The sequence below is a fragment of the Arvicanthis niloticus genome, chromosome 4 (assembly GCF_011762505.2).
Source record: "Arvicanthis niloticus isolate mArvNil1 chromosome 4, mArvNil1.pat.X, whole genome shotgun sequence".
Lineage (NCBI taxonomy): Eukaryota > Metazoa > Chordata > Mammalia > Rodentia > Muridae > Arvicanthis > Arvicanthis niloticus.
Window position 1 is genome coordinate 74,336,924 of NC_047661.1, and position 27,225 is coordinate 74,364,148.

The 27,225-nt window shown below is 42.6% G+C and overlaps 1 protein-coding gene across 5 annotated transcripts in view; it reads left to right on the top strand.

Moving 5' to 3' along the window:
• Positions 1-27,153, top strand: part of Pogz (pogo transposable element derived with ZNF domain) — a 40,546-nt gene extending 13,393 nt beyond the window's left edge. Inside the window, exons 2-19 of one of the 5 annotated variants that reach the window (XM_034499936.2) lie at positions 1,313-1,437; positions 3,365-3,517; positions 7,580-7,755; positions 8,847-8,955; positions 10,422-10,445; positions 10,893-11,075; positions 16,240-16,346; positions 17,185-17,522; positions 18,510-18,664; positions 20,831-20,931; positions 21,380-21,526; positions 22,965-23,099; positions 23,207-23,376; positions 23,509-23,649; positions 24,211-24,267; positions 24,433-24,545; positions 24,786-24,810; positions 24,926-27,153. In XM_034499936.2, the coding sequence (XP_034355827.1) occupies positions 1,314-1,437; positions 3,365-3,517; positions 7,580-7,755; positions 8,847-8,955; positions 10,422-10,445; positions 10,893-11,075; positions 16,240-16,346; positions 17,185-17,522; positions 18,510-18,664; positions 20,831-20,931; positions 21,380-21,526; positions 22,965-23,099; positions 23,207-23,376; positions 23,509-23,649; positions 24,211-24,267; positions 24,433-24,545; positions 24,786-24,810; positions 24,926-26,597 (3,930 nt within the window). In that variant the 5' untranslated portion in view covers position 1,313 and the 3' untranslated portion in view covers positions 26,598-27,153. Of the gene's footprint in view, positions 1-1,312; positions 1,438-3,364; positions 3,518-7,579; positions 7,756-8,846; positions 8,956-10,421; positions 10,446-10,495; positions 10,787-10,865; positions 11,076-16,239; positions 16,347-17,184; positions 17,523-18,509; positions 18,665-20,830; positions 20,932-21,379; positions 21,527-22,964; positions 23,100-23,206; positions 23,377-23,508; positions 23,650-24,210; positions 24,268-24,432; positions 24,546-24,785; positions 24,811-24,925 lie in introns of all 5 variants that reach the window. The other 4 variants (XM_034499932.2, XM_034499938.2, XM_034499934.2 and 1 more) reach the window with 4 other exon arrangements.
• Positions 27,154-27,225: the final 72 nt, after the last annotated feature.

The following is a 27,225-nucleotide window of genomic DNA, read 5'->3' on the forward strand; positions in this document are numbered from 1 at the left end:
GAGATTCTTCTCATGATTCTAGATTGTATTAATGACAAACCTGTGAAGTCAAGATTTGGCATGGAGGGGAGTGCCTTTAATCCCAGCAATTTAGCAGGTAGAAGCAGTGGATCGCTTGAGTTTAAGGACAGGCTGGTGTACATATTGAGTTCTGGGACATCCAGGGCTTCATAGAGAGACCCTGTCTCAGAAAAACCAAAACAAAATAACCGAGTCAGACACGAACTTGGGAGGCAGAAGTAGTCATATTTCTGTGAGTCCAAGGCCAGCATGGTCTACCAGTGGATTTCTAGCGCTATATAGTGAAACTCTTACCTCAAAAACAAAGCAACACCAACAAAAGACCCTGAACATCAATTACTAAATAGTATCTTAACACAGTTTTGATTTGTGTGTATGCTGGAGACCATTGCACATGGTGGCAAGCACTGTATATAACTCATTATATAAGTATATAAGTATTATAAAATTAGCTTTTACAGTATTAGGCTTCATTGTGGAATTTTCCAACAGAATTTGTGTAAATATGTGTGTGAGAGAGTATATGTGAGTGGGTGTGTGAAGTTGTATGTGTGTGATAGTGAGAGTCTGTGTGTGAGAGAAAGTATTGGTGTATGAGAGATGTATGTGTGTGATCGTTTGTGTGAGAGAGTGTGGAGAAAGTGAGTGTGTGTGTATTTTGTGGAGAAAAGTGTGTGTGTGTGTGTGTGTGTGTGTGTGTGTGTGTGTAAGGTCAGAAGTCGATGTTAGGGATGTCTCTTGTTGCTTTCCATAGACAAGGTCCTCACTCACCCTGAGCCTCGTTTCAGCCAGTCTAGGCTGGCTGCTCAGTGAGGTCTCAGAATCAGCCCACTTCTTCCCTTCTTACACATACCTGTATACATGTATACTATAAGTAAATAAAGTCATACTTATTGAAACCATGTACTGGACACAACCGTTCCAGCCCTGTCCTTGCAATGCTATTGCATGTATTTCACCCTGACCCTCTTAGTATTATACCTTCAACTTTTATAACCCCAATTATTAAAGAAATTGCCATGGAAAGGATTACTATTCAAGGATAAAAATTGTCACTCTGATTTAGTGATATAGACGGGTAGCTTGATTGCAGCTGGATATGGTGGCCCATACTAGTCTAGCAATTGGCAAGCTGGGGCAGAATGATTGCTATGAGTTAGAAACCGTAGTGAGTGCCAGGCCAGCCTATTGAACAGAATGAGATCCTTTTTCTAACAAATATTTCATATTTAGTATAAAACTATTTCTCCAATTCTAGGTCAATATCTTACTTACTTTATTTTTCTTGTAGTATGGCGGACACCGACCTGTTTATGGAATGTGAGGAGGAAGAACTGGAGCCATGGCAGAAAATCAGTGATGTCATTGAGGACTCTGTAGTTGAAGATTACAATTCAGTGGATAAAACTACTCCCGGTAACTAAAGCTCCTTTGTTTGTAGGTTGTGTACATTAATTATATTAAATTATGAAGAATATGTGATATAAAGACTTTAAGAATCCAGAGAGAGGGGTGGGGTGTTGTTCAGTTATGTGGTGCTTGCTTAGGCTTTGTCTCCAGTGCCACATGAGCTAGGGATGGTGGGACATACCTGAAATCTGAGCAAATGATGTGGAGGCAGGAGAATCACAAACACAAGGTCATTTTCAGTTATACAACAGGGTATAAACTAGCCTGTGATGCATAAGACCTTGTCTCAAAAAAGAAACCAGAGAGAGCTATTGTGGCTCACACCTATAATTCTAATAACTCTGAGGAGGCTCAAGGCAGAGTGCTCAAGCTGGGGGCATAGAGTGAGTTCCAGGCCAAACTGGGGCTACAGCGTGAGACCCTGTACTCGTGTTCATTCTCTCTCTCTCTCTCTCTCTTACCCCCTCCCCCGTGTGTGTATGTGTGTGTGTTAGAGAGCTCTGTGTATGAGAGAGCTGTGTGTGTGAGGGCTGCCTTTTTATGGCGTTGGTATTAGCCTCTTTTCCATTCTGCAGCATGTGAATATCTGCCTCTTCATAAAGTTTGTAAAATACTATTTAATTCACTTAAAACATTGAGAGATTGGATTAACTGATGTTTGTCAAATACATGAACAAGATTGTAAAGCACTGTGTGTCAGAGCTGGTCTGTGTCCCTAGTCAGTATACTTTTTGTTTTCCTGAGTTTGGCTTCCTTTATAAGCTAAGAAAACACTGTTTTGTGTCTGTCTTACTGACTGGTTTATAATTAAGATTTGTTATCTTTTATCAGTGATACGGAGTAAAATTCTATTGCCCTGAATTCACAAAGTAGGGGTTTTGTCCTAAGTTATACCAGTTGCTGTTTGTTTTGTTTTTTGTCTTTCTTTGAGACCTGAAGATAGCTTTGACTTAGGTTGAAGGATACAGTGTAGGTTTTACAGGTGGCTTATTATGAAGGATTATAAGTTTTAGGAGTGGTGATGGTAAGTCTGAGAGTCCTAAAGATACACTTAGTGCCGTAGAAAGCAAAACATTCACGTTCAGAGGTTGGTGACCTAACTTTGTTGAGATTTAAAAAAAACAAGCCAACAAATATATGGGTGTTTCCCGTACATGAATGTCTGTACCACATGCATACATGGTGTATACAGTGGCCAAAAGATGGCACTGCATCCTCTGGAATGAAGTTACAGACAGTTGTAGCTGTCGTGTGTGCTGGGAATTAAACCTGGTCCTCTGGAAGCCAGTACTCTGTTGATCCATCAACAAAGATGGATCCAACCATAATCCATCTCTCAGTCCTGCAGTGACTTAAGTTTAATTAACCAGGAAATGTAAGACAAAGATTGTATGATGGTTAGTTTTACTCTTCAAGTTGACACAGTCTAGAGCCCCCAGAGACTAGGTTAGGTTGGCTTTGGACATGTCTGTGGAGGATTATCATTGATGTCAAAAGTCTGACCTATCGTGAGTAGCACCATTCCCTAGGAAGGAGACTCTGAACTGTTGAGGAGTGGAGTAGCTGATCCTAGCATGCATGCATTTGTTTATGTTCTTTGTTCTTGACTCAGTATAATGTGATGAGCGGCTTCAGGCTCTTACAACCTTGAGTTCCCCACAATGACGAACTGTGATCTGAAATTGTGACCCATATAAGCCCATTCTCCCTTGAGTTTGTCAGGGTAGTTACCAGAGCAACAGGAGAAGACACAAATTGTGTCGAAGTGGTAGTCTGAGGGACAATTAGGTGGAGAAATCACATCAACAGTTAGATTTTTGAATGAAGTAAGAAACTTTTTTCGCTGTCAAAACACAAAGGAATGAGTGGAAGCAGAATCCTTTAGTGTCACCTGTCCCTGTCTCCAAGTGACTATGCCTTCCCTTCCCCACAGTTTCTGTGAGCCAGCAGCCAGCTCCAGTGCCTATTGCCGCCCATGCTTCTGTTGCTGGGCCCCTCTCTACATCCACTGCTGTCAGTAGCAGTGGGGCACAGAACAGCGACAGTACAAAGAAGACTCTTGTCACACTAATTGCCAACAACAATGGTAAGTGGGATTATTGGGAACGCATTCTGGGATAAAAGCATGAAAGAATAGAAATGACCTCGAAGCTAGCTGTCCCTGGTAGTCCCATGGCTGTGCTAACTAGAGGTGTCTTTAGGAACTGCTTGCTTTGGAAGGAGCGCTGCAGGTAACACTGTTCCTTCAGTCAGTGCTGGATTGAGTCAGGCCAGATTCCTGCTGCTGATAATTGCTGCAAGATGAGCTTGACAGTGCTAACTGTTCTAGAGATCTAGGGCTGTTGGTTGGTTGTTTTTTGTTTGCATGTGCACACACGCACACACAGATGCACGCACGCGCACACACACACACACACACACACACACACACACACATTCTTTAAATCAGAGGAGTCCTATTCATTTGGTTAAGAGTTTTTCCAGGCAGCTTTGTGTTGTATATTTGCTTTGAGAGATTTATTGGTTGTTGGCTCATTGGTATTAAGGAGAAAAGTGTTTCTGCTAGAATGAAATGGTAAAAGAATGACATTTTCAGGCATTTTCTTGATCAGAGAAGCTAAAGTTAGTTTGGTGTTTTAAAACAGGGTCTCATGTAGCCCAGTCTGGCCAGTTACTCAGTCAGTCTGTCTGTCTGTCTGTCTGTCTTTCTTTCTTCCTTTTTTTTTTTTTTTAATATTATATGTATAGGTGCTTTGCCTGCATATCTGTGTGCCACTTACATGTCTGATGCCTTCTGAGGGTGTTAGGGCCCCTGGAACTGGAATTATAAATGGTTGTGAGCTGCCATATGGGTGCTAGGAATTGAATCTGAGTTCTTTGTAAGAACAAATATGTTCTTTAAACTACTGAGCCATCTGCCCAGCCCTAGCCTTGAACTCTTGATCTCTACCTGTGCCACCAATTCTCAACTTCTATTCCATGATCAGTAACTTTCTACACACTGAAGATGATTCCTGATAGTTTGCATTTTAGGTTTCATAGCAATATATATTTTCATAAACTCATTGTATTGCTACAAGAACTTTTATTTATTGGTTGCTTTTTTGAGATCGGGTCTTTCTATATAGCTCTAGATGGCCTGGAACTTGGTATGTAGACCAGGCTGTTCTCAAACCTGCAGAGATCCACCTGCCTTTGCCTCCTAAATGTGAAAAAGGCATCTCCCACCATGTGCTTAGTTTTGTTTGGTTGGTTTTTTGGGTGGATTTGTTTCTGTGTGTGTGCACATGTGCGTTATTAGGAACTGAATGAATGTAGTTGTCTTTGCCGTGCTGTGTGTCATCCCTCTCTGCACATACACACTGGAAATTGAATATAAGGCCTCACTCATACTGAGGTAAATGAACACTCTAGCACTGAGCTATATTCTCATCTCCAGCCCCCTTTTAAGTGTTTATTTTGAGGTAGAATCTAGCTAAACTGCCAAGGCTGGCCCTAAACTTGGGCCCTACTGCTTTGTCTGTCTAAAGAGGAGTTTTATTTCCTTTAGAAATAAATTTTATTGTTGTAAGAATAATATGTGGAGCTGGGGATGTAGTTGAGTTGAATGCATGCATAGAATACACAGAGCCCTGGGTTAGGTCCCCAGTACCACATAAACTGCTGTGGTAGCACACCCCTGTAATTCTAGAGCTCCACAAGTTGGCAGAAACATCAGAAGTTAAAGGTCATCCTTGGTGAATTTGAAGCCAGCCTGAGCTTCATGGGACTCTGTCACAGAAAGAGAAGAACAGGGGCTGGAGAAACGGCTTATTCATTAAAGTACTTGCCACAGAAGCACAAAGTTTGAGTTAGATTCCCAGGACCCATGTGAAGTCCTGGGTACCAATGGGATGGAAAGAGGTGGCTTTTTGTCCAGCCTAGCCTTGTCATCCAGCTCCAGGCCAGTGAAAGACCTTGTCTAAAACAAAAGCAAAAATGAGGTAGATAGCGCCTGAGGCTAGTCCCTGCCACCCACTAGCATGCATATATACATACACAAAATAAAAATATGTGTATTGTAGAAAATGCTGGAAACAGGGCAACGTGTGTCAGTACATGCCTGAGATCATAGTACTCAGGGTTGTGAGTTCAAAGCCAGTCTACTATATAGCAAGACCTATCTTAAAGAACTTCAGAGTAGGAGAGAAGAAAAATAGAGAAAATCTAGGCAACAAGGTCAAAAGGGGTGGGAAATGAGCTGTCCTGGAAATGACTGTAATTCTTCATTTATGCAAATAGTTTTTTTTCTGTACTTTTGTGTGGTGATGTCTTTTTACAAAAATAGAATCATATAGACCACATTTCCTCTACTTTTATTTATCTTGTAGTATATCGTGAATATTTTATCATTTTAATAGTTACCTATTACTTTAATTGTTTTGTTTGTTTTAGATAGGGTTGTACCATGTAACTCTGGCTAAGAACTCACTCTGTAGACTAGACTGTTCTGGAACTCACAGAGGTTTATCTGCCTCTGCCTCCCAGGTACTGGGAATAAAAATGTATGCTCCCATGCCTGGCTGTTTTGCTTTTTAAATTAATTAGTTTATTTATTTTATGTCTATTAGTGTTTTGTCTGTACACCCTGTGTGTGCCTGGAGCCACTGTAGGTCAGAAGAGGGCAAACAGGAGTTACAGATGGTTGCAATGAGAATTGAACCCATATCCTCTACAAGAGCAACAAATGCTCTTAACTAACCTTAACCTTAACTGTTGAGCCAACTCTCTCTCTCTCTAGCTCTCTATTTTGTTATTGAGGCAGGGTTTCATATAGCTCAAGCAAGTCTTGAACTTCCTGTTTAGCTGAGGCTGGCCTTGATTTCTGATTTTAGTGTCTCTATCTCTTTTAAGTGCTAGATTACAGGTGTATATACATGAACACATTTTTGTTTGTTTTGTTTTTGAGTCTTGGTCTCTCTTTTCAAAGTTGGCCTTGAAATGCCTACCCTCCTGATGTCGGGATCACAGGCATGCACTGCAAGCCTGGCTTGTGCAGTGCTGGGGTTTGAAACAAAGGCCTCATGCATGCTGGGCAAGCACTTTGCCATCTATGCTACATTTCCAGCCTTTTGGAATGCTTTTGATAACCATTATTTGATTAACATGTTAACAATAAATTATTTAAAAAATACATTGAAATTTCACTTCTACAGAACTACAGTGAGCACTGGATATAAACTTATCCAGTGCATATTACTTATACTTAGGAAGGTGGTCGAGAGTATTTTCTGGGTTTGGAGCCAGCCTGGGTTATAACAAGGCTGTCTCAGAAAACATCAAGGCCACACATCCCATTCCTTTTCTGACTGTTCCGTTAACTGCAGCTGAAACATTCAAACATAACAGCTTATAGGAGCTATTCTCACCTAAACCACCACAGTTGGTATCTCCTATAGACGAATGAATGTCTCGTGTATAAATGAGAACCTTTCTCAAACAATAACAAAGTAGTTTAGGGCCAGTGAGATGGTTTAGTGAGCAAGTAAAGGGTATCTGCCACTAAGCTAGAGACCCGAGAGCTGCCTCCAACACACACAATGAATGTCTGTCTGTCTGTCTGTCTCTCTTTCTCTCTATCTCTCTCTCTCTCTCCCTCTCCCCCTCTCTCTCTCTCTCTCTCTCTCTCTCTCTCTCACACACACACACACACACACACACATTTATAATAAGTAAATGTAAAAAAAAAAAGTTTAAAAGGGGATTAGCTAACAACAAATTACCTTCTTACAAAAAGATTTTACTTAAAATATGGAAAACCTTACCTTTTTTGGCTCTGCTGATTGGGGAGAAGAGCGTGGTAACTCCTTAACTCATTAGTGTGAAGATAGGAACTCATGCCTTTCAGCCTTAGGTAAGGCATGGGTGGGTTAGTGAACTGCCCTGACCCACTTGTATTGTTAGCTGTAGAGCTGGGTGAAGCTTAAGTTGTAGTGAGATTGGTGACATTAAGCCTGAGGTGAGTAGTAGCAGTTAAATAATTTGGATATCTGAGACTATTTCTTAACTGAAATAATATTTCTTATGAATACAAGTTTAGCGATGTTTCTAACATCCCTCTCTTGTTCTGTTTTTGTTGTTGTTGTTTTGCCTGCCTTTTACCCTTTAGCTGGTAATACTTTGGTCCAGCAAGGTGGACAGCCACTTATCCTGACCCAAAATCCAGCACCGGGTCTGGGAACAATGGTTACTCAACCAGTATTGAGACCTGTTCAGGTCATGCAGAATGCCAACCATGTGACTAGCTCCCCCGTGGCCTCACAACCTATCTTCATCACTACCCAGGTAAGTGGGACTTTGAATTCTAGGCCTGGTAGAGGGAGAGAGACTGTGAGCCTCCAGAGCCTCTGCCTTGGACAGAGTTTTCATCTGTGTTAGAGTTCTGTCTGTTGAACTGAGGTTCTCTGTACTGTTTCACGGAATTCTGCTTTGTGGAATGCCCAGCATAGCGTCATGGCTACATGATAATTTCTGTCCATACACCTGAGAGGTCTGTTGATGATTAAAGTCTGAACAGAAATCATCATTGGGAAAGTTAGAATTAGAAAGGCTTCACTCAGGGCTGGAGAGATAGATGGCTTACCCATCAAGAGTATTTGTTGCTCTAGCAGAGGTCCCAGGTTCAATTCCCAGCACCTACATATCAGCTCACAACTTACTTTCAGAAGGCCTGATGTCTTCTGACCTCCATAGAAACCAGACATCCCTGTGGCACACATTCATACGTGCAGGGAAAACACTCATACATATAAAATAAATCTTAAGAAAAAAAAATTGAAGCCAGGCAGTGGTGGCGCACGCCTTTAATCCCAGCACTTCGGAGGCAGAGGCAGGCGGATTTCTGAGTTCGAGGCCAGCCTGGTCTACAGAGTAAGTTCCAGGACAGCCAGGGCTACACAGAGAAACTCTGTCTAGAAAATCCAAAAAAAAAAAAAAAAGTTTGATAAACACTGTGGGTGTGGTAATACATACTTGTAATCCCAGCTCTTAGAAGAGTGAAGTAGAAAATTGTCATAAATTCAAGGCTTGCCTGAGCGCCATAGCAAGTGTAAGGCCAACCTGGGCTATATAAACCCTGTCTCAAAAAAACAAAACCCCAAAGATGTTTGCCAACAGAATTAGGAGTTTGGGAGCAGCCTAAACTACATAGCAAGACCCATCTCAAAGCAAAAACAAATAAACAAACATACACAGAAACATACCACAAAAACCTAGCATGCCAGAATTTCCTAAAGTTCTCCATTTAGGTCATTTGAAAATTTGAAAGCTGTAACCGTAGAGAGAGATGCTAGCTAGGACTGGAGCTGTCAGTCACATTGTCGTCAGAGCCTGGCTAGTTGATCTCTGTGTTAAAGGTCCTTTTTCTTTTAATACAGGGATTTCCTGTAAGGAATGTCCGGCCTGTACAAAATGCAATGAATCAGGTTGGGATTGTGCTGAATGTCCAGCAAGGCCAGACAGTTAGACCGATCACACTGGTCCCAGGTAAGGAAGGACTTATAACCTGACATCCACACACTTACTTTTATTGGCCAGGTGGTAATCTTATTTTTATATTTAACTTTTCACTACCTTCATGAGGTAAAATAAGTCTTTTTTTGTTTGTTTGTTTTTTGAAGACAGGGTTTCTCTGTATAGATAAAATAAGCCTTATTTAGTCGTTATCAGTGTCTGCTGCTGATGTCAGCCATTGTTTGTTTTCCTGAAAGAAGAGTGTTTGTTAATGCAAACTCACAAATCTAATACTCCATCTACATGTACTCACTTATGTGGTAGGATTATAAATTGAATTTTACTTTAATTTTAAAGCATAGGTTTTGGGTATGCCATCAGGTATGGTGGCACACTCCAGGAATCCAACATTCAGGAGGTTGAAGCAGGAATTGTGAATTAAAGGCCAAGTCTTGTCTCAAGAAATAAACTAAGGCAGAGAGAGGTTGGGGGACTTTAGATAGAAATTAAGTAAATGGTATATGCTTTGAGGATAATACTACCAATGACCACATAATGGAATATTAAAGAATCTTGGGGCTCGGGTATAGCCAGGAGTAGAGTGCACTCTTAACATTGCTTGAGACCTTGGGGTCAACTTCCACTGCCAAAAGAAGATTCTTGTAATTTCCCCTCAAGTCACATTTCTTACATACTAGGTTTTCTACAGTTTGGTTCAAAAAGAGAATAACTTTATTTAATTGTGTAAACAGTCCTCAGGACCAGTAGGTGTCTCGGGGCTAAAGGGACTTGCCTCCAAGCCTGACCACCTGTATTCACTCCCTAAAAGTCACATGATGGAAAGAAAGAACCAGTTCCCACGTGGTGTACTCTGACCTCCACTTGTACACTGTGGTATGCATGCCACTCCCCCACGCCCCACACACATATTATGTACATACTCAAATACAAAGTACAATCAGGGGCCTCTACAGTTGGCTTTCTACAGCATATTTTTTTGTTTTTTGTTTTTTGTTTCCTTTTTTTTTTTTTTTTTTAGGGCATAAATCCGATCAGATTTCTCTATAGCATTCTGGTGTTCCCTAAATATTTCTCACTGGAATTGTCTATAGTTGTTCTAGAAAAAGGATAACCTTTGGGATCTTTTAGTAGAATAGATTGCCTGTCCTATTTGAGTGTATAGAAGAAAATGAAAAATTCTTTTAGAATTCTGAAAAAAGACTTTAAGAACCAAGTCTGCCCTTTGGCCTGTATTCCCATTCTTTTCCCACTTCTAATATGGAGGCCAAGCTACTGTACAAAAGATAGTGTAGAAGGCGTCTGACAGGAGTTGCTGGGAATTTCTTCTAATTACTACTTTATGAAACTTTAGATAATACCTTTTGTGTAGTGGACAGCTACAACTTTCTTAGATTTTAGGATTGATACTACTCTTAGTAACCTCTGGTGGTCACTCAGTCAGTTTAGGGAATAACTTTTTCCTGTTCTTGTATTTCTAGGAAAGGCAAGAAAATATTTTATAGGTGAGCTCACTGATGAAGGTTTGGGACTTTTTTTGTCTCTCTTTTAAAAGCCCCAGGTACACAGTTTGTTAAGCCGACAGTTGGCGTCCCACAAGTGTTCTCTCAGATGACCCCCGTGAGGCCAGGCTCCACAATGCCTGTGAGGCCCACCACCAACACCTTTACCACCGTCATCCCAGCTACTCTCACCATCCGAAGCACTGTCCCACAGTCACAGTCCCAGCAGACCAAGTCCACCCCCAGTACCTCCACTACTCCCACTGCCACACAGCCAACCTCACTGGGGCAGCTAGCTGGTCAGCCTCCAGGCCAGTCCAACCAGACCTCGAATCCCAAACTAGGTGAGACATGGATGAGGAGACGGCAGAACAGCATGGGGTAGTGGGTGGGAAACAGATGATTTTCACTTGGTCAATGTAGCTCCCTCCTTCCCCTCTCCACCTGCAGTGAGCATTGCCAGCTTCGTCACTGTGAAGCGACCCGGGGTTACAGGTGAAAATAGCAACGAAGTGGCCAAATTGGTGAATACTCTTAACACTATCCCTTCCCTGGGCCAGAGTCCTGGGCCAGTGGTGATGTCCAACAACAGTTCTGCTCACAGAACCAGTGGACCCGAATCTTCAATGAAAGGTAATGTGAGAGTCTGAAACACCAGTCAGTCATGCAGAAAACATCGATAAAGCATTTATCGCATTGAAACTATTATGAAATGGAGAAATAAAATAGGATGCAGGTGCTTTGATTTGTTTTTACAGAAATGGTAATGTAGTAAAAGATTGAAAATGTAGCTCTTTGGGAATCAATTAGTGACACGGATAGGGCGGGTAGGTTGATGAACGATGTCTATGGAACAGTGGATTTTTTTTTAAGATGTATTTTATATATGTGGGTGTGTTGTCTTCATGTCCATCTGCACACCAGAAGAAGACATTGTAACTTATAAGACTACAGTCATAGACAGTTGTGAGCTACCACAAGGCTGCTGCGAATTGAACTGAGTACCTCTGGAAGAACAGCCAGTGTTCTTAACTATACTGGGGTAGCTATCTGGCCTCTGTGGGGGCAGTTTTAAAGTTGAGATGTGCTAGAGAGGTTTTCAGGAAGACAGAGAATATGAATATGAGGATTTTAATGGTCCAGAACAGGGAGTGGTAACTTAATGTGAATATTCTAGGCTTTGTGTGAAACATGTACTCTTTTCCAAGTACTTACACATGCTGGTGCCATTGTATACAGGCAGCTGCCAATAGTAGGCAGGTTGGTGAAAGCTGGACTCTGTTCCACCACGGTTGTTTATGGGCTCTGAATTTAGAATTTTATATATTTTTCATGTTCCTCAAATTTTTCTGTTGGTTTCATTTCAACTTTTTTTTTTTTTGGTTTTTCGAGACAGGGTTTCTCTGTGTAGCCCTGGCTGTCCTGGAACTCACTCTGTAGACCAGGCTGGCCTCGAACTCAGAAATCCGCCTGCCTCTGCCTCCGAGTGCTGGGATTAAAGGCGTGCGCCACCACCGCCCGGCTTCAACTATTTTTTTAAAAGTTGAATCTTTTTAAACACATTGAAAAAAGTAGATAGTCACAAAGAGTTGAAATTTCTATTTTCTGTACAATATAAAAATTAATTCAAAGCCAGATGTAGTAGTGATTGCCTTTAATCCCAGTGTTTGAGATACAGAGACAGAGGATCTCTGTGAGTTTAAAGCCAACCTGGTCTACATAGTGAGTTGTAGGCCTGCCAGGGCAACATAGAAAAGACTTGTCTCAACAACAACAAAATAAAATCCTCTAGGTAAATTAAAACCCAAGCAAACACAGAAGCTGTAAAACTCAGAAGAGAGCTTGACATGAAGTTGGCATGTGGTAGTGTATGTATGTAATCTCAGCACTCAGTAGCCTGAGGAAAAGAAAGGACTTGTGAGTGTGAGAGTAACTTGGGTTACACTGTGAGAATCTATCTCAAGAATCCAAGACAAACAAAACAAAACAGAAACCCAGCCAACTCAGGATGGGGAATGAGGAGAGAGGTAGCTTAGTCAATAAAGTGCTTGCTGTCTAAGCATGAATACCTGACCTAGATCCCCACTGCCAAGTAAAAGCCAGCATAGTGCCACATGCTTGTGACTTCAGCACCAAAGGGGCCATGGAGCTCACTGGCCTCTCAGTCTAAGACAGTGTGGTGACTATCAGGTTTAGTTAAAGATCTTGTCTCAGAAATAATTTGGAGCATGATAGAGGAAGGGGCCTGAAGTTATTAACCTCTGGCCTCCACAGGTAAGCATATCCACACATACATAATACACACACACATACACACAGACATACACACACATAGCACATACAAACAGCAAAAGAAAAAAAGTTGACACAGTTACACATGCCTGTAAATAGACATAGCTACTTGTGAGACCAAAAAAAGGATTGCTGTGTACCCAGTATGATCAAGGGTCTAGACAGTGCTGAGAATCTGTCTTAAAAATAAATAGCCAATATGATGGCTTATACTTGTAATCTAGCAGTCAAGAGGCCAGTGCATGAAGATTACTGTACACATGTGAGGTCCTGCCATAAAACCAAAATTCCTAGGGAAAAAAGCATAGCAAGAAAGCTTCACAATATTAGATTTGACAATTTCTTGGATGCCAGAAGCACAGGCAAGAATAAAAATTGCTAAATTTGAAATTTTAAGCTTACATGCATCAGAGAACACCAACCTATAAAATGAGGAGGAGTGGTGGATATAATGTGCTAAGAAATTATTACTCATATGTAAATAATTCCTGCACTGTGCAGCAATAGCAACCCACCACATTACTACCAACTGAAGATGAGGCAGAGCAGGTATGATGGCTCAGCAGGTAAAGGTGCCTACCACCAAACTGACCACCTGAGTTCTGTCCCTGGAACCTACATGATGGAGTGAGCCATTGGCCTCTAAACGCATGCTGTGGCATGTGTATAGATACAAAATGTTGGGTTTTTATTGTTGTGCTTGTTATAGTGGCCCGTGCTTTTAATTCCGTTGCTTGTGAGGCAGAGGCAGGCAAATCTCTGAATTTGAGGTTAGCCTGGCCTACATGCACGGTATGTTCCAGAACAGCCAGGGCTACATAACTCTTATCTCAAAAAGCAAAAAAACACAACAACAATGATTTTTTTTTTTAATTCGACAAAGGGGCTTTATGTAAAGATAGCAGTGATAGAATCCCTCCCCAGTGTGTGTGACCCTGGGTTCCGTCACCAGCAGGTAGCATCGGGGAGAGACATATCTCTGATAGTCATGACATATCTATCTGATAAGCATCAGATGGTCAGCAGCATCCACCGCCTTAGGGAAACACAACCACCATGGTGAGTTACCATCAGTCCACATTAGAATAGCTACTCAGAAAACAAGCAAACAACCCAACCAAACTAGCCGACTCAACTTAGAAAGACAAATATTGTATGTTTTCTTGTGGATCCTAATTTTTATTTTTTGTAAGTATGTATTTATGTATGAATAAATGTAGACAGAGGCCAGGAAACCACAAAGGTGCAAATAGTGGGAGAAGAGGGTGAGGGGAGATGAGGGAGGCGAAGAGAGGTTAATAGGCCGGAGTGATAGAGAGTAGAGGGGAGTGCTGGGATCGCAGGCAGGAACGGGAGAGGGAAAGGAAAGGAGCAGAGATGGGTAGAGAATGAGCCAAGACTGGGCGTGCCTGAAAATGCCGTAAGGAACTTTCTTTGTATGCTAACTGAAAAAGAAGATGGTGTGCAGCTAGGAAAATGACGTCTTCAGAGAGGATCTCAGATTGTGAGAAAGTAGTGCCTTGATCTAGCCAAATGATTATAGTCTTTCTTCCTGAAATATGTGGATTGAAGTTGAATAATTCAGAATATAATAAAAGGAAGTGTCAGGGCATAGTAAAAGGAAGCTGTAATTGTTTTTTGTTGTTGCTTTGCTTTTTTAGTATTTCTTATTTGTTGTGTGTGGGTGTTTTGCCTTCATATGTGTCTGTGCATCATGTGCACGCCTGGTGTCCAGACAGAAGAGCGTGTCAGATCTCCTGCACCTAGAGTTAAGGATGTTTGTGTAGCACCGTGTGTTCTAAATGACTGAGCCATCTCTCCAGCCTCTGTAGTTGTAAAAAGTAACAAAATGGGCCAATAGACAAGATGGCTCAGCACGCAAGGCTGCTACCGCCAAGCCTGACAGCCTGGGTTTGAACTCTAGGACCCACACTGAAGGGCAGAACTGACTCCCATACATTCTCTGACCACACACACAAGATAGATTTAAGTGACATTCAGGTGAGGATATAGAAAAAGTGGAATCCTGTGTACTGTTGACAGGGACATAACACTGTTCAGATACTGTGAGAAATAGTATGATGCTTCTCCAAAACATTTTTAAGTTTTCATATGCTTTAGAAGTTTTGCTTTTGAGCATAGATTGAAAAGAGTTGACAGCAGGGACTAGAACAGAAACCTGTAACCAATGCTCACAGCACTGTCCGTCACAGTAGACAAAAGGTGAGAACAGCCTAAGTCAGCATCCGGTCATGAATGCATAAACAAAATGTGTTCTGTCCACACAGTAGTTTGTTGCTTAGGCTTAAAAGGGAAGTCATTTTTTTCTTTCCAGAATATTTTTTGTTTATTTTTATGACTATATTTTAATTATGTTTCTTCTTTCCCTTTCCTCTCTCCAAACCTTCCCACATATTACTCCCCATTGTACTACAAACTCATGGCCTCTTGTTTCATCAGTTGTTATTATATACACATATGTGTTTATATATACATGCATATTCCTAAATATAACCTGTTGAGTCCATAGAATGTTGCTTGAATGTATAGGAAGTATTTTTGATACAGTACAACATGGACAACTTTGTTAGGCTCTGTGAAATGGTATCAAAGTCCAGACCAACCAGGGTTGCATAAGAAGAGCCTGATCAGAAAGGGATGATCCTGCCCCTGACGTGTAGGCAGGAGGATCAGGAATTCACAGCCAACCTCCACTGTAATTTGTCTTTAGTAAAAAAAAAAAAAAAAAAAAAAAGCTGGTATGGGCTACAAGAGGCACTATCTTAGATAAAACTGTTCCTAAAATAGTTTCTGTTTTATAAGTTGAGACAAGTTCTGGAAATTCTACATCATGAATGTACTTACTCCCCTGAGGCAGAGACTTCAAGCTTTTGAGTATTGCTTTCTGTATATCATAGTGTCACAGTTAGATGCATTAGTTTTGTTTTAAAATGTGGTTTCCCTTTATAAGCCAAGTGGTCTGTAACTAGGTACATAGACCAAGCTGGCCTGTAGCTTGATCCTCGTTCTCCCCTCCCAAGCACTGAATTTACAGGTATGCGTTACCGTGCTCAGTTCATTATAGTTTTAGAAAAGAAACATGTCTGCCAAGCACATGGTACATGCCTGTTATCCCAGCACTTGAGGGTGGAGACAGGTTAATCATGAGTTCAGTGTTAATTACACAAAGATGCTTTCTGAAAACAAACCAAAAAACCGTAAATGGGAGAGGAAGCAAAAAACTTTACCTAATTGGGATTAATGGTTTTAAAAAGGGGGTGTGGCATTTCTAGCTCATGAGACAAAATAGAAACTGGATGCTAGCTGAGATGGTCTCTGGCTTCAATTTGCCAGCCCTGGCCTAGAACTGGAGCAGTAAAGGGACTGTGTGTCTCACACACAGTGGTCTCTCACGCTTGTTTACTCTTGGCTCTCTTCTCAGGGACTGTGCAGTCTTGCCCCTGTGTGCCCTACTAATCTTATCAATTCTTCTCCCTTCTTCCAGTGACCTCTTCCATCCCAGTGTTTGACCTCCAGGATGGTGGACGGAAAATATGTCCACGGTGTAATGCTCAGTTCCGTGTTACTGAAGCTTTGAGAGGTCACATGTGTGTAAGTGATACCACCCATGATAAAGATCCGGCTTAGGTGGCCTCTTCTACCTCTTCTGATACTGGGATCATGAAAAGCAGATGCTTAAACTGGCTTGGAAACTTTTATAAAAGCTGTTCTTTTGTTCTGTTGTAGAACAGGGCTATGTAAACTGGGACTGTGAAAAAATACATATAAAGACTGCCCATAGGTGATTGAGCACTTACTGTCTTACACAATAAATCTGATCTCACAGGACAGCAAGTTTGTTAGATGAGTCCTCAAGCAATGTTTGTACCCTGAGCTCCGTTTTAATTAACTCCGTCATCGCGAGTATGGAAACCTGTTACCTTGTTCCTGCTTTATTTGTAGTCTTGCAATTTTCTGGTATCAGTCCAAATGGAGCAGTTGGAACTTCTTTTCTCTAGAAAGCTCAGAGTCAAATGATGCTGGTACAAGGCTCGAGACAGGCAGGAGGGGAGCAGTGGAAGGTGTACAAGGCTCGAGACAGGCAAGAGGGGAGCAGTGAGAGGTGCAGTGCTTGGGCCTGTGTGGACAGAGAACGGAGAAGTGTAAATGGGGGCTACTGAGGAAAACGAGATCAAAGCTGGAAGAAGACTACCTTAAACCCAGCTCAGCCGTCTTGGCGAATGCTTGTAGTCCCAGCTACCAGCAGGCTGAGGCAGGATTTTGTGAAACCATTGGGCTAGCCTGAACAGCTTAAATAAGATCCCACTGTCCAAAAATATGTCCTTTATCACCTACATTAACAAGCCATTCCAAGGGACTGTTGGTGACATGATAGATTTAGCTCCTCCTAGTTCTGCTAAATGCAGTGATGATGTTGTTTCTTTTACAGTACTGCTGCCCTGAAATGGTTGAGTACCAAAAGAAAGGCAAGTCCCTCGATGCAGAGCCCAGTGCTCCATCGGCAGCAAAGCCCTCCTCCCCGGAGAAGACAGCCCCTGTTACTTCCACACCTTCCTCTACACCAATTCCTGCTCTCTCACCACCTACCAAAGTACCAGAGCCAAATGAGAATGCTGGCGATACTGTCCAGACCAAGCTTATTATGCTAGTCGATGATTTTTACTACGGACGGGATGGGGGCAAAGCAGCCCAGCTCACAAGCTTTCCTAAGGTTGCCACATCTTTCCGATGCCCTCATTGTACTAAAAGGCTAAAGAACAACATTCGGTAAGTCTGAAACAGCCTTAGAGGGTACACAAGTGTTGTTATTATATAGTTAAGTTTTTCTTTTAGGAGATACTAACTATGATGCAGTCTTTCATTTTTTAATGGGTTTTCTCTGTATAGCACTGGCTGTACTGGAACTCATTCTGTAGACCAGGCTGGTCTTGAACTCAAGAGATCTGTCTTCTCCTCCTGAATGCTGGGACTAAAGGCATTTGCCACCACCACCCGACTTGAGACAGTCTGGTTAGAATTTATAGTGGGCAATACTGTTGAATTGTTTCATTATGGTAATAAGAGATACATTTAACTTTGAGTAAGGAGCACTAGTCTTCTTGAACAGAACATTCTTTTAGTTTTAAGAACTTGTTATCTGGGGGCTGGACAGATGGCTCAACAGTTAAGAGCACTGACTGTTCTTCCGGAGGACCCAGGTTCATTTCCCAGCACCTACATGGCAGCTCAGAACTGTCTATAACTCCCAGATCTGAGACTCTGACGTATATAGATATGGATGGATGGATGGATGGTTGGGTGGGTGGGTAAATGGATGGATGGGTGGATGGGTAGGTGGGTGGGTGGAGATGGAGATGTAAGTGTAGATATATATGTAAGCAAAACTCCAATGCATATAAAGTAAAAATAAATTATTTTAAAAAGAAAGTACCTATTTGGAGAGAGGACGCAGAAGTTAAAAGTGCATTCTGGTCCCGAGTTCAAGTCCCAGCATCCACATTAGGTGGCTCACAACTGTCTGTGACTCCAGCTATGGCCTCTTTCAGCACTTGTATGTATGAGCACACACCCTAAATGCAGACACACAGACATGCACAGAATTTCTAAAGGACTATCTTTCTGGGCTCAGAAAAAGACTCTCCCAAATGGAGGAAGTAGGAGGAGGAGAACAAATCATGTTTGCTCGTAGCTGTGTCATGTCTCTCATAGACTGCTGACTTCGGTTCTGTACTTTCTCTTTGTGCTGTGCTACAGATTCATGAACCACATGAAGCACCACGTAGAACTTGATCAGCAGAATGGCGAGGTGGATGGTCACACTATCTGCCAACACTGTTACCGCCAGTTCTCCACCCCGTTTCAGCTCCAGTGCCACTTGGAAAATGTTCATAGTCCCTATGAATCTACTAGTAAGTTTGAAAACTCAAACTCCAGCAGAGGGGTGGGATCTATGTTTTCTTCACTTACTGAATGGCACTAGCAGAGAGCTCATACACAGATGATAGAGGAGTACTTTCCTCTATTTTCTAACAAGCATGATTTTAAAGTACTTTGCTATTAAATTAGTGTTGTCCATGAAATAATAGGTGGTAAGCTAGAATGTTAGTTACAGATCTTATAAAACAGGAACAACAAGCCAACACTTAGAATAATGGAAGTCGTCTTCTTAAAACATATACTTCTTGTTGTTTGTTTGTTTGTTTGTTTGTTTGTTTGTTTTAGACACAGGGTTTCTCTGTGTAGCCCTAGCTATTCTGGATTCACTCTGTAGACCAGGCTGGCCTCAAACTCACAGAGATCTACCTGCCTCTGTCTCCTGAGTGCTGGGTCAAACATATGTTTCTATTGAGTTGACATATTTTGAGATGTGAGCCCAGTGTTCAGATTTCATTCTTGTTTGGTTGGTTGGTTTTGGTTTTTCAAGACAGTTTTTCCATATAGCCCTGGCTGTTTTGGAACTCACTCTGTAGATCAGGCTGGGCTCAAACTCAGAGATTTGTCTGCCTGTACATCCCAGTCCGTTCTCTACCCCCATCCCCCATGCTGCAGTTAAGGGCATGCCCTACCTCTGCCCTGCTTTCCCTACAGCTGGAGTTACAGATACTCGTAAGCTGCCCGTGTGGATGCTGAGAACTGAACTCCAGTTCTTTGCAAAAGCAGTAAACACTTTTAACCACTGAGCCATCTTTCCCTTCCTAAGGAATTCAGAATATTTCTAATGTCCTTAAAAGGATTGCCAGTTTTGTTGAAAATGCAAATTATCTTAAGTATAGGAGCTTACATAATTATAGTGTGTAGAATAAGACAATATCATATGTTAGATTTACAGGCTCATTCCTGTAATCCCAGCACTTTGAAGGCAGAAGTAGGAAGGCCACTTAGTTCAAGGCAAGCCTGAGCTACATAATAAGATCCTATCTCAAAATAAGATAATATTACAAACATGCCTTATATGATAGCCGTTATGGGACAGATAATTAGAATACAAGAAAAGATTTTATGGCTAGATTTCACAAAAAGTGGTGATAAACTTTTAGAGTTTTAAATATAGGAAAAAACTAGAAAGATTCACAGTGTGGGCCATTTTCTAATAAATACTTAAAAATTTTAAGTCTGTAACGTCCATATTTGCAGAAACTTGAAAGTCATGAAAACACAAATAAATATGACTCTATTACTAGCCATACTTTATAATTCAAAATATGAAGCAATTAAAAATTTTATGAAAAATTTAGAATCATATCCTTTTAATCAAGCGTGACAAATTGGCCAATTTCTGAGTATAATTGTCTTGAATCTATTCATACAGAAAGAGAAGTGACATTTATAACAGAGTAAGAACATCTGTTCATCTGGGTGTGGTGACACACGCCATTAATACCAGCACTTGGGAGACAGGGCCAGGGTGGTAATCCAAGTTCCAGGTTTATCTGTTGTGCATATGAGTTCCAGGCCGTACAGAGCTGTACAGTAAGACCCTGACACAAAAACGAAAAAGCAAACATGTCTTAGTATTTGTCAGCCTTTTCAGAACAAATTCTTCCTTGTACTTCATGGACAGTCAATAGATATTTATGAATTATTTATAAATGAAAAATCTTCGTTCCTAGGTATAGGCTTAAAGTCAGGCAGTATTTTGAAATCACTCACTCCGCAGCGAGGGGTCCATGCTGGAGATGTAGTGGAAGCTGATAAGTGGTAGTCAGTCATATGGGCTTCTACCAAATTCTTGTCTGTCATAACAGAGATGACAGTTCTAGGTCATTGTGTGGTGACAGCAGTGGGTATAACCTAGAGAAGTAAGAGACAGGAATTGGACAGAGGGAAAATGTGATCTCACGTTAGTAGCAAAAAAGGGAACATCTGGTTTAAAATGCGAATAGTTGACAGTCTAGACGAGAGCTTTGTTTCCAAGGCTGAGTTAGAGACGGGGCTGTTAGTTGTCATCGGCAGCACAGACAACTGTGCAGAGCAGAGCCAGTGTACAGATGTGCAGAGCCAGTGTACAGATGTGCTCTACGTCTTAAGGTGATCTTACATCCAAGTGCATGTCTTAATTATTTTTCTTCTTCCAGCCAAGTGTAAGATCTGTGAGTGGGCCTTTGAAAGTGAGCCCTTGTTTCTCCAGCATATGAAGGACACGCACAAGCCTGGAGAGATGCCTTATGTTTGTCAGGTAATGCCTTTTTCTCCAGAGCATTTTAGCCATTTTGTTTTCAAACTGATTATAAAGAACCCACTAGTGGATGTTCCTGCGCACCCACTGTGCACCTTACACGTAGGTGCTCTGAAGAGATAGGGAAGAGGATAACACAGTTTCCGTAGTTAGGGCTTTCTAGAAGATAACGCCCAGACAGGGGACTCCTCCTGTGCATTCTGAGTCTGTCTCCCTAGCTTCCCTCTCAGGGTAGAGGATACTTTTATTTCCTAGAGAATATGAGTTATTCTCAGATTCTGCTGCCCTTGACTGTTTCCATCACAGCTAAACTTACCATCTGCCTAGATCGCCATTGCAAAACCAGAACAATAATACCTGTGCATTTAAGACTACTCCTGGGTATCTTTGTTATTATTTCTTTTTATGGCTCCAGTTGTTCACTTATCTTCCTTCTTGCATAACTCAGGTGTGTCAGTATCGCTCCTCCCTCTACTCTGAGGTGGATGTTCATTTTCGCATGATCCACGAAGATACTCGGCATTTGCTCTGTCCGTATTGCCTCAAAGTCTTCAAAAATGGCAATGCCTTCCAACAACACTACATGAGACACCAGGTATCAGGCATAAGCCACCCTGTATTCTCACTGGAACACATTGGAGGTTTGGATCCTAGGTACAGGTTGAGATACATAGAGAAGACGGTATTATGTTAGCAAAGGTCATTCAGCTCCTGTCTCTGCTACACACTAGGTTAGATGTCAGAGGTGTAGTGTTGAAGGAGAATATACCAAAAAAAAAAAAAAAAAAAAAAAATTACGAGGGTTTTGATAATAGGAGAAGATACAGAAAAGCATCTACCCATTCTGGGAACCAAAGGGACGTCCAGAAAGAAGTGCTGTTTCAGGTCTGAAGGGTGAGTAATGGTGAGGGATAAAACAGGACAGAGAAGTAGTGTACCTGAGACAGAGCTAAGCCTCTGGTGTGTAGGGTAGTGAGAGGTATTCAGAGAAGATTGTAGGGTACAAGGTACATGGTGGAAGCTAGGTGCAAACAGATTATGGGTATTCTCCTAGGCTAGGAAGAGGATTCAAGTTCTGGGGTGATAGATTTTATACTGCCAGCACTAAGTAAACTAAGTCACAGTTAGAGCAGAGGGGAAAGATTAGCCGAAGGCTTTAATCGCATAGGAGATGAGAGTGGTTATTAGCTTCTGAAGTAAAGAAAAGGACTGGAGTCAAGAGACAGTGCTAAGACAGTACACATTTCCGATGTAGAGATGGCTTAGGTGAGATAGCAAGGGAGGAAGAGTGGCCCCTGAAACAAGCACTGCCTTTGTCAGGCTGTGGACTCAGAAGCAGCTATATAGAGAGGTAGGTGTATTAAGCCCCCCTCCTGGAAAAGAGGGGAAAGCAAGAATTCAAAGGGGAGTACCGTCTTTTGTAAGTGACCTTTCAAGGAGTATGGCTAGAAAGTCTTGGTGATAGGGTGCTTGCCTAATATAAGGAAGGCCTCAGCTTTTCACTTGTATCCCTAGCACCACTAGAAAAGAAAGAAACTAAAGAAAGCCTTGTTTTGTGGTTGTTCATATACATAGTCAGTGAAAAGATGCTGGAGAATCTGTTAGGACCTGTCTGTGGAAATGAACCAACAGCCAAGAATTAAAGGCAGACCTAGAATGTGAAGGGAACAGAATGAGAGAGTGGTTTTATTGTTTACTTGACAACATGTATATTTTTGTGTGACTTAAAAATCAAAAAGAATGTCCAGGAATAGGTAGTACTGTCTGCAGTGTAAAGATGACTTAGGCAAGCAAATGTGTGTCACTGCCCATGTACTCCAAGTCAAGGAGGAGTGACTGAGAACCTGTGTGTCCTGGCCTTCACTTTGTCAGGGTGTGAGATACCAGTTCTCAGTGACAGGCTTTCTCGTCCTGAATGATTTTTTTCCTATTATTAAATTCCCAGCAGAAGGAAGGAAAAATGATGTTGATTTTGATTCACTAGAAACCTTTCAGCGATTCCTGTCTGTTTTGTTTGCTTTTCTCCACATCAGAAGAGAAATGTTTATCACTGCAACAAATGCCGGCTGCAGTTTCTCTTTGCCAAGGACAAAATTGAACACAAGCTTCAGCACCACAAAACCTTCCGTAAGCCTAAGCAACTGGAAGGCTTGAAACCAGGCACCAAGGTAAGAGTTTGCCAGAAGTTGCTGTCACAGACTCAGGGAGGATAAGATGGGCAAAACACTGAGGTTTCCTCTGAATGCCACCTAATTGTTCTTCTCTTGATTCTCAGGTGACAATCCGGGCTTCCCGGGGGCAGCCACGAACTGTTCCTGTGTCTTCAAATGATACACCTTCTGGCGCCTTGCAGGAGGCAGCACCTCTGACCTCCACTGACCCGCTGCCTGTCTTTCTGTATCCCCCTGTCCAACGCAATATCCAGAAGAGAGCTGTTAGGAAAATGTCAGTGCCTCCTAGGTGCTAGGCGGGTGGGGACTGTCTGGGCAGGGTGTTTCCTGACAGTCAAAGAAATCAGATACCATCTTCTTCAGTGGTGATACCTGAGGGAGTAATGACATTTTTGTTTTTTGACAGGAGTGTTATGGGCCGGCAGACATGTCTGGAGTGCAGCTTTGAGATCCCAGATTTCCCTAATCATTTCCCTACCTATGTGCACTGTTCTCTCTGTCGCTACAGCACCTGCTGCTCTCGGGCTTATGCCAATCACATGATCAAGTAAGTCACGAACAAAACAGGATTTCTAGTTTGGAGTCCAAAATTCATTTAATTTCCTCCCATTTCTATTTTGTTTCTTTCTGCAACTTAAAAGTTGTCTGTCCATCTCCTCTCAGAAGGTAAAAGAGCAAACCTTACTCAGTTGGCTCTGTTAGTCTGCTCCAGATAATCCCCTGGGGCCTTACTACTTCACGTGCAGCCCGAGCATTGGATGGGAGCTTGTTAGAATGCTGACCCTTTTATATGTTTCATTCTCTTATGTATTACATCCCAACAGCAGTTTCTTCTCCTCCTAGTCCTTTTTCCCCCAACCTCCCCTCTGCTCCATATCCACACACGCTCCACTTCCCCTCAGAAAGGAGCAGGCCTCCCAGTGACGATATCCTTAGGCCCACCCTAGACCTGTATTACACTGTGAATTGTAATTGTTCCTCTGGTAATTCTGTGTTTGTATTGAAGTCTGAGAAGCCTGACGTCAGGTCAGGCTGATTGGGATTGAGAAGGCAACTCTTTGGTTGGACACTGTCACTGCTTGTAACTCTGCTTCTTTGTCTTTCTCAGCAATCATGTTCCACGGAAGAGTCCCAAATATTTGGCTTTGTTTAAAAATTCTGTAAGGTAATAAAGCACTTTTTGGTACTCGGTTGTATTAATATCAAGTCTTTTATTATAGAAGTGGTTATGTGTCTCATCCTATATTAAGCCTCAGAGTTTAACTTTGTTTAGTGTTTCTGCTGTTTGTATCTAATATACTCCTGGGCCTCTCCTCTCCTCTTCCTGCAGTGGAATCAAGCTGGCCTGCACTTCCTGTACCTTTGCTACCTCCGTGGGAGATGCCATGGCCAAGCATTTAGTGTTCAACCCCTCGCACAGATCTAGCAACATCTTACCACGGGGTAAGTGGGGGAAACTGGGATTGGGGGTAAGATGTCATACTGTATGAGCCAGGAGGAGCATCTTCCTCTGACCTAACCCATTCACTGTTTAGTGCAGACTATAAGCATTCTAACCTGGGAAGGCTAGCTACAGGAAGAGCCCATAAGTGGGTAGCATTTTGAAATCTCAAGATATGTCTATGGAATGCTTTGCAGTTTTCCCCAGTGAGCTGACCATTTTTTCCAATCTCATTTTCCCAGGGCTCAGTTGGATGTCTCACTCAAGGTAATGTTCATTTCATGTACACTTTGCACTATATCTGCTCCTTCTAATGCTATGATTTAAATCCTGAAGTGTAACTGACATTTCTGCTCTCTGCTTCCCTTCCCCATTCCTTTAGGCCTGGCCAGACTCCTGAACGAGTGTTTGACCGGAGCATGAAGAATACGTATCTTCCACCTCCTCTCCTCCCTAACAAAACTGCCACTGTGAAACCTGTAGGAGCCACCCCAGCAGAGCCTCAGGAGCTGGCAGGTCCTATGCTCCAGGCACTTCCATCACCAGCCTCAACTGCAACCCCACCAGCAACCCCCACTCACCCACTGCCCTCCGCCCTGCCACCCTTGGCCACAGAGGGGACTGAGTGTCTGAATGTCAATGAACAGGAAGAGGGTAGTCCTGTTACCCAGGAACCTGAGCCAGCATCGGGTGGTGGAGGTGGCAGTGGGGTTGGCAAGAAAGAGCAGCTGTCTGTGAAGAAACTTCGAGTAGTACTGTTTGCCTTGTGCTGCAACACTGAACAGGCGGCTGAACACTTTCGAAACCCCCAGCGGCGAATCCGTCGTTGGCTTCGACGCTTCCAGGCCTCTCAGGGAGAGAACTTAGAGGGCAAATATCTCAGCTTTGAGGCAGAAGAAAAACTGGCTGAATGGGTGCTGATCCAGAGAGAGCAACAGCTCCCTGTAAATGAAGAGACCTTGTTTCAGAAGGCCACCAAAATCGGACGCTCTTTGGAAGGGGGATTTAAGATCTCCTATGAGTGGGCTGTGCGCTTTATGCTCCGGCACCACCTCACTCCCCATGCCCGGCGAGCTGTAGCCCACACATTACCGAAGCATGTAGCAGAGAATGCCGGACTCTTCATTGAGTTTGTGCAGCGGCAGATTCACAATCAGGACTTACCTTTGTCTATGATTGTGGCTATCGATGAGATCTCTTTGTTCCTGGACACAGAGGTGCTGAGCAGTGATGACCGAAAGGAGAATGCTCTGCAGACAGTGGGCACAGGGGAGCCTTGGTGTGACGTTGTGCTGGCTATCCTAGCAGATGGCACTGTCCTCCCCACCCTCGTTTTCTTCCGAGGACAAGCGAATCGGCTTGCTAATGTGCCAGACTCTATATTACTCGAGGCCAAAGACAGTGGCTACAGTGATGATGAAATTATGGAGGTTTGGTCAACCCGTGTATGGAAGAAGCACACAGCTTGTCAGCACAGCAAAAGCATGCTGGTGATGGACTGCCACCGCACTCACTTGTCAGAAGAGGTATTGGCCCTGCTCAGTGCCTCTAGCACTTTGCCTGCGGTAGTCCCCGCAGGCTGTAGCTCCAAAATCCAGCCACTAGATGTATGCATCAAACGAACTGTTAAGAACTTTCTGCACAAAAAGTGGAAGGAGCAGGCTCGGGAAATGGCAGATACTGCTTGTGATTCTGATGTCTTGCTTCAGCTGGTGTTGGTCTGGCTGAGTGAGGTGCTGGGTGTCATTGGGGACTCCCCAGAGCTAGTTCAGCGGTCCTTCCTTGTGGCTAGTGTTCTGCCAGGTCCTGATGGCACCGTTAACTCACCTGCACGCAACGCTGACATGCAGGAGGAGCTCATTGCCTCTCTAGAGGAGCAGCTAAAGCTAAATGGAGAACAGTCTGAGGAGCACTCAGCCTCTGCCCCCCGGCCCAGGCCACCTCCTGAAGAGACAGTTGAGCCTGAAAGCCTTCACCAGCTTTTTGAGGGGGAAAGTGAGACGGAGTCTTTCTATGGCTTTGAGGAGGCTGACCTAGATCTGACGGAGATTTAGGTGCTAAGGCTATAGAAGCATGTGGACTCAGGTAGGAGAGCTGAGGGAGGCTAAAGGGGCTTAGACAAGATGGGTACCACTGGGGTACTTGGTTATAGTTTCAGTTTTATGCCACCACTCCCAACATTGACTCTTCCTCTGAATTTGTTGGGTTTTTAGGACCCCAGTAGTGATCAGTTCCGAGCCGAGGAGCTGGCCCATTGGTTACTCCTGCTAAAAACATGTTTTTGTGACCCTTTTTTTCTTCTTCTTTAATTTAAATCACTGTGTTTGCTATTTTTCTGACAAAATCTAGGAAAACAATCCTTTGTGGACAGATACTAAGTTGTTTTGTTTCCCCTATTACCTCAATTGTATCATAGTATTTCTGGGTTTTGTTTTACTGTGTGGCCAATGTCTTTGGGCATGATACTATCTAATCATTGTTAACATGAGAACTCTGCTGCAGATGGAAAGAAAGAATATGTAGCTCACAAACTGGCTTATTACATACGTGGACAAGTTTTTTTCATTGTGGTCTTAACACTTTTATATAAAAATGAAAATGAAAAATGAATCCCACTGAACTCTTTCCTTCCATTCCCCTCTATTCCCCTCTCTCTCCAGAGGTGTTGGTTGCTTCAGCAGC